General features: G+C 45.1%; 1 protein-coding gene across 1 annotated transcript; it reads left to right on the forward strand.

The window, feature by feature from the left end:
* Positions 1 to 3,045: 3,045 nt before the first annotated feature.
* Positions 3,046 to 6,271, forward strand: LOC146176178 (uncharacterized). Its single transcript, XM_084582511.1, has 6 exons — positions 3,046 to 3,558; positions 4,365 to 4,422; positions 4,483 to 4,596; positions 4,675 to 4,761; positions 4,842 to 5,018; positions 6,084 to 6,271. Exons 1-6 carry the CDS (start codon positions 3,481 to 3,483, stop codon positions 6,110 to 6,112), a joined length of 543 nt encoding a protein of 180 aa, XP_084438637.1. The 5' UTR covers positions 3,046 to 3,480; the 3' UTR covers positions 6,113 to 6,271.
* The last annotated feature ends 471 nt before the right edge of the window (positions 6,272 to 6,742 follow it).

The raw sequence follows: 6,742 nt of genomic DNA on the forward strand, positions 1-6,742 counted from the left end.
TCCGCTGTTCTGTTAGTCAGGTCTGCATTATTTTTACGATTATTGCTAAACACCGGCGCAATTGCCGACTGAAAGCACGCCGGTCAAATTTACCGCGTCCCTCGACGGTGCAAGAGAAGTGCAGAGTTGAGAGAGAAACCTCATCGCCATCGCGCCGGCGTGCGTGACGTCGCTTTGAGGAGTGGTCATGGTAGCCAGGCTCAAAGTTTGTTCGAGTAACGTTGGCCAGGCTTGGCTAGGCAGCTTACCTTAGTCTAGTAACATTGGCTTACCCAGTAAGGGAGGCGTCAACCTTAATCCAAATCAAAATAGGAAAAGGTGGGGTCCAGTGGATGATGGACATAAGTAAAAAAGATTAAAATGCTGCAAAAAGGTTTTGGAACCACATAAGGCTACAAGCAAAAAAGACGGAAGGGGTCCAACACTCACTGACCACACAGGAAGGAAAAAGAGTGGAGGGAGAGGAAGCACAGGAATATGTTAGGCGCACAATAGAAACAGCCTTTGCCAGTCTGGAAGTGAATGCCGCAGAAGAAATGGAGAATAATGAGGACCACAGGGACGAGGAGCAAGAATACAAGGAGATGACAGCAAGAGAATAGGAAAGAATAGAACGGAAGGTCCCCTTGGGAACAGCGACAGGACCAGATAGCATACCCATGAGATTGATTACCAGATTAGGACAAAAAAGCAAAGTAAAATTGCGACAGTTGATTGAACAAACAATAAAGGGCGGACGAGTACCAAAAGATTGGAAATTAAGCAGGATGAGACTAATATACAAAGGCAAGGGAAGCAGAGATAACATAAAGTCCTATCGGCCAATCACAGTTACATCAGTTATATACAGGGTAGCAATGCAGTTAGTAAAAGTAATGATGGAGGAATGGGCAGAAGGAGGGAATATCCTCGGAGAACTACAAAATGGGTTCCGCAAGGACAGAAGACTAGAGGATAATTTATTTGTGGTTACCCAGTGTATAGAAACAGCAGCAGCAAGTCAAAGACCATTATGGATAGCGTTTTTAGATATTAAAGGGGCATATGACAGTGTAGATCAGAAAAAACTGTGGGACCAGTTGAAGGAATATGGCCTGAATAAAAACCTGGTTCAGTTCATACAAGAAGTGTATGCAGATAATGAGGCAGTGATAGTATGGGAGACGGAAACAACAAAACCAGCAAAAATAAAAAGGGGGCTTAGGCAAGGGTGCCCACTGTCACCGCTGCTTTTCATGATATACATGAGCCAAATGGAAAGGCGCCTGGAGGAAAGTAATATGGGATTCGATACAAGCTATATGCAGGGAGGACAGAAAGTAACACAAGTTCTACCAGGATTGATGTACGCAGATGACATTGTACTGCTGGCAGATACGAGAGATGGGTTGCAGGAGCTGCTTAAGATCTGTGGAGAAGAGGGCGAAAAGCTGGGACTGCAATTTAGCAGCGAAAAATCAGGAATAATGGTATTTAATGACGAAAGGGGGGACGTGCTGGAAATACAAGGAACCAAGGTTGAACATGTGGAGAGCTATAAATACCTGGGCATATGGATCAATGAAGGAAAAAATTACCTAGAAAAGCATGAAAGAATTACGATAGACAAAGGGAAAAGGAGTTCGGACATTATGAAACACAGGGCCCTCTGGAATTATAACAGGTATGAGGTTGTTAGAGGGGTATGGAAGGGTGTTATGGTACCAGGACTCACTTTTGGAAATGCAGCCCTGTGCATGAAATCAGAAGTACAGTCAGGCCTTGAAATCAGACAGAGAAAGGTAGGTAGATTGGCTTTGGGAGCACATGGCAACACACCTAATGAAGGAGTCCAGGGAGATATGGGCTGGGCATCATTTGAGGTTAGAGAGGCAATTAGCAAACTAAAATATGATCAGAGACTAACCGAAATATAGGAATCAAGGTGGGCACGAAAAATGTACAAGCACCTCTTCATGAAAAGCCTGAATACGAAATGGACTAACAGAACCCGAAAGCTCAGATTTAAGTACCTAAAGTTTGGAGATGCACCACAGCAAAACAACAGCATTGAAAAGCAGCTAAAGGAGGCAGAAAGGAAAATGTGGGAGGAAAGAATGCAAGGAAAATCAGCATTGGGTATGTATAGAACTCGAAAACAGGATATAAAGAAAGAAAGTTTATTCGACAATCACGAGGGAGCTCATTGCTGTTTGAGGCTAGGACAGGGACCCTCAGAACAAAAACGTACAGGAAAAAATTTCAGGAAGTAGATATATTATGCGCGGCGTGCGGAACTGAGGAGGAAACAACGGAACATGTTGTTCTAAGGTGCCAAAAACTTCGTCCTGCCCTTCCCGCGGGAAAAGCGGCAGATCTGAGAGCGCTGGGATTTGCTGGGGAAGATGGACGAATGGATGAGGAACGCGTTTTGATAACAAAAAAGAGGTTAGAGGATTGGTGGAAAAAGTCAAGAGAATAAAGAGGGGAAAAAAGGGAGGGGGGCAGATACAGGCGAATTAGAAGCTAAAAATAGGGAAGAGATAAATATATTTGTTTTAATTTTTTGGCTAGGCGGCGCAACCTGCCGCCCGATACAAAGGGCAGAGCCACTATCATCCATCCATCCATCCGAGACCTGCCGAGACCCGAGTTACCCAAGTCGTTGCTCCTCATGTTCCGTGCTTGCGGAAGTACTACAACGTCTCACTTGAGTTGAACACCCGTACCAACATGAGGCAATGCTGTGCCTTCGGGTGCACGAGCAGATACAGCCGCGACGATGTGATTTTCCACAGCTTCCCGCAAGACAAAAAGCTCCGAGCGCAGTGGGTCACTGCGGTGAAAAGAGACAAGTTCACACCGATCAAATCAAGCGTAATCTGTTCGAAGCACTTTCACGACAGCGACTACGTGCACAGCTTGTCCCTCATGCGATCCCTAGGGCTTCGCGTCCAAAATACGCGGTTGAAACCCGGTGTGGTTCCTTCGGTGTTCTCGCACAAAAGAAGCACATCACCATTACCAAGAAGCGCCTTTGTTAAAAGGAGGAAACGTGAGGTAAGGACTTATATTGTGTGACAAACGCGCGAGCAGTCCAAGCGAGAGCAACCCTGCGATGGGACGGCACTGCGAACTGCACGGCGTAATGCGTGTCTTCTTTCCTCAAACAAGGAGACTCGATACAGACCGTGATAAACATTGCATAACTCATCGACGGAACACGCTGATGAGTCTTCGTGTGCGCCACTGTGTACTGTCGGTTGCCGTGCATGTGCGGACTTTTGCGAGGTGCTTTGCCGCATTACACGTGTCCGAAGTGATCGCGCAGCTGCTTGCGGAATAGAGATTCAGGTAGCTTACACTCACAAGCACGACCAGATCGCCCGGTGTGCGCTGAAGGAGGTTCGCTTCTACACAAGATATATGAACGAAACGTTTCGAGAAGCATTTATTCTGGTCGTCAAGGAGTGACCTCGGCTGATTAGCTTGGCTTGCCGGATGCGGTGCAAGAGGGTCTCGGGGGAGCGGGTAAAATTCCCGCGTCGGCCACATCCTTGTTCTGCGCGTGTGGGGCCGGTACGTGTGATGGTTGCATGAAGGTGACTCCTAGCTGTGGTCAAATATGCCTCGCAGTGATTGACCAAGGCGCCTCGCTCACTATTCAATTATTTGATAAGAGCTTTCTGCTAGTAGACCCTGTTCTGTAAAATTCTTAGCCGTATGTCGCCAGGCACTCAGAGCAGGGAATACACAATGCCTCGGGCCTTTTCTTTAAAATTACAATATTTTTTTTTTCGGTGGTGGAGGGGAGGGGTTTGAAGAGGCCTCCTATGGTGGTGATGTGTGTACTGGCGAAATCTTTCGTTTCCAAAAATCAAAATTCGCTGACGCCTTTTACCAGCGTTTTTGCCTCTTGCACGCATGCCTATAGTCTAGACGTGGAATTGTTTTTGTTGAGTACTTTTAGGATTCGGAATGGCACGAAAGCTGAGGTTTCCAGTTCTTTGAGATCAGAGAAAGAATTATTAAATCATATTTGAAGTTTTTTGACTGCCGAGATAATGCGGTGCCTTCTAGCGCTATGTTGACGTTGCCAAGCCGCAAGACAAACTAGGAGCTCTTTTCGACATCGTTATGCAAATGCTATAAGCCAAAGCCAATGTGCGTATTTTCGTTCTCATCTAGACGACGTGAACTTACGATGATTACACAATAGCTTAGAAGCATATCATACACACAGTTTTATTTCCTGCCTTCATGAGGCTATTTTGAGTAACAATAAGCTATACATCTGTGCTTCAGATCAATACTTTCACCATTGTATGGCATATCATATATGCATATATATGTATGTACTATATATATGCATACTGCCCTTTTAGGTCCTTGCAGAACTGCTTCCTAGTGCAACATCAGGCAGTGCACCTAACTACACCACAGGTAATGACTACATTCATAACTTGTGTGTGATAGCTACTCCTACATCAACTCATGTTTCAGTCTATGTTGCTGATGTCCCAACAGAAGCTGGAGATGTGGGAGTGCTTGAAGAAGGAACCACAAATTCTGGAACATGTGATGCAATATTGGGCAGTTCACCCGATAGCCCTACAGGTAATGACCACATTTGAAACTCGTTCTGCATGGTATTAATGTAACGTGCATGAACTCACGTCTCAGTCTGTGTTGCAGATGTTGCAACAGAAGCTGAAAATATGGGTGAACACTCAAACGACATTTGTAGTGCTGACAATTTACTAAGCATCAATGCCCTCAGAGGTAATGGCTAGCCTTGGCGCTCAAATCAAAGGAAAGCATTCATTGCTTACCCATTATATTGTAACCCGCTTTTATTGCAGATGCTTCAAGTGGCGCTTTGAAAATGAAAAGTGACGTGGCGTATTGCCGTGAGAAAGGTCACAAGGCTGTGCAAGTAGCAGTGTGGCCAGCCACAAAAAACATGGCTGTGCAAGCACGCATGAAACGCAGTACAGCATCAAGCCGCACTCTAGCGAAACTACGAACTGCATCTATTGGTATGTGCCTTCACATTCAGTGAGCTGAAAATATGAAATTTTTAATGAATGAACTTGTGGAGTTACGGGGAAAGGTGGCAAATGCTTTAGAGATTGGCAGTTTACAAGAATTTCTGCATATTATATATTTTGTCCAGTAGCAATAGACACTAAATGCAGCTACATGTATCACACAACTTTTAGGCATCCAGGTTGGCTAGCCTCATGATGGATGCTACCACTCAAAGCATGCCATCCCAAGTAGAGACAAGTGAAAACAGCATTGACGATAACAGCACAGAAGATGAAGGTGAGGACGAAAACAACGATGATGAGGACTACACTCCTTGTGATGAATTTGAAGAGAAGTATGTGGGTTGTGAAGAGCATAACAGAAAGCAAACTGCATGCTTAAATCATTGTCCGCACTACTTTGATTCTAAAGTCATATATATGCACACCAAATGCTCTTTTACAAGTAATTTGCATAGGACTGATTAGGCTGGCCACTACAGTAAAAAAATCTGCCAATTTTGTAGCAAGTGCTACGTTGGCTATAGCCTCGCCGTTTCGCCGTGCCTGTTCATGCCTGTCCGAAGAGCAAAGAAAGAAAAAGTCGTGGGAGGCGGTAGCTGGCAGCTAACATGGCTGAGCACTAACTGGACGCAGGGATTCCTGACATTACGTTTGGTAGCAGCTGCCAACTCAGACTTCTCCTTTCATATGGGAAGGTGATATCACAATCAGCCTGCCAAAACCCTGGCATTCACGTTATCCCTAGGCCACGCAGGCACATTCTTACAGCTCGGTTAAACTGGGCTTTATATGTTGGCTGGTTGCTTACGTCATCGCAAAGGTGTGAGTGAAATCAGAGGGAAAGAGGTGCCGTAGTGGAGGGCTTCGGACCACCGCACGATAGAGGCTTTTGCCTTATCGCACTTTAGTGGTCAAAAGTGCCCCCTATACCGTGTCAAAACCCATGTCTATACTTTCAAGCTGAACTTAAGCGTAACTATGCAGATAGCTCTCGAGTAACTCCAGGTTTAACCACAAGAGAAGCCACAGCTAATTTTTTTTTCCTTTCAGGAAGGGGTGTTCTGAAAACTGAAAGTTAATCTGAAGAAAGAATCAAGAATCTTCCTAGTGCAGGAAAAGCACTTGCAAAAGGTTTTTCATCTGTGCACCGACTGTGTTGCACCTCTCACGGTGAAATATGAGTGCAGAGGAACAGTATTAAAAGTTCATGGCCAGTGCATATCTGACCATTCCCTCTACAGGCAGAACTCACATGTGACCAAGCAGTAGCCATTGCTTAATCTGAAGCTGTGCGCAGCTGTTCCTTCCTAAGGGGACAACCCTACAGCGATAGTGAGGAAGCTGGCATTGACTGATGTACCAGTTGTGAGCTGCAGAACACTTTTCGACATCCAGCATACATATCTGTCGCCTGCAATCAACAGGCTGAGGCAGCACTGGAAAGAATAGTTTGCGGCTTTCCTTGTGTGGTAAACGCTCACTGTGGAGCTTTACTTTCAGGTTTGGAAAGAACAACAACAAAGGTTGATTCAACAACTACAAGGCCTAAGATTGAACCTTGGTGGAGATGAGCTTGCTGATTCTCTGGGGTATAGTAGTCCCAAATATAGTACATTATACGCACTGGACGTCGAACGCAACAAAGTCTTGCACTTTGAATTTATACAGGTACATTTTACTACAACATACTACATATTTCTATAGTTCAG

Source organism: Amblyomma maculatum, chromosome 10, assembly GCF_055883805.1.
Source record: "Amblyomma maculatum isolate TAMU_Amacu chromosome 10, ASM5588380v1, whole genome shotgun sequence".
In the NCBI taxonomy this organism is placed as follows: domain Eukaryota; kingdom Metazoa; phylum Arthropoda; class Arachnida; order Ixodida; family Ixodidae; genus Amblyomma; species Amblyomma maculatum.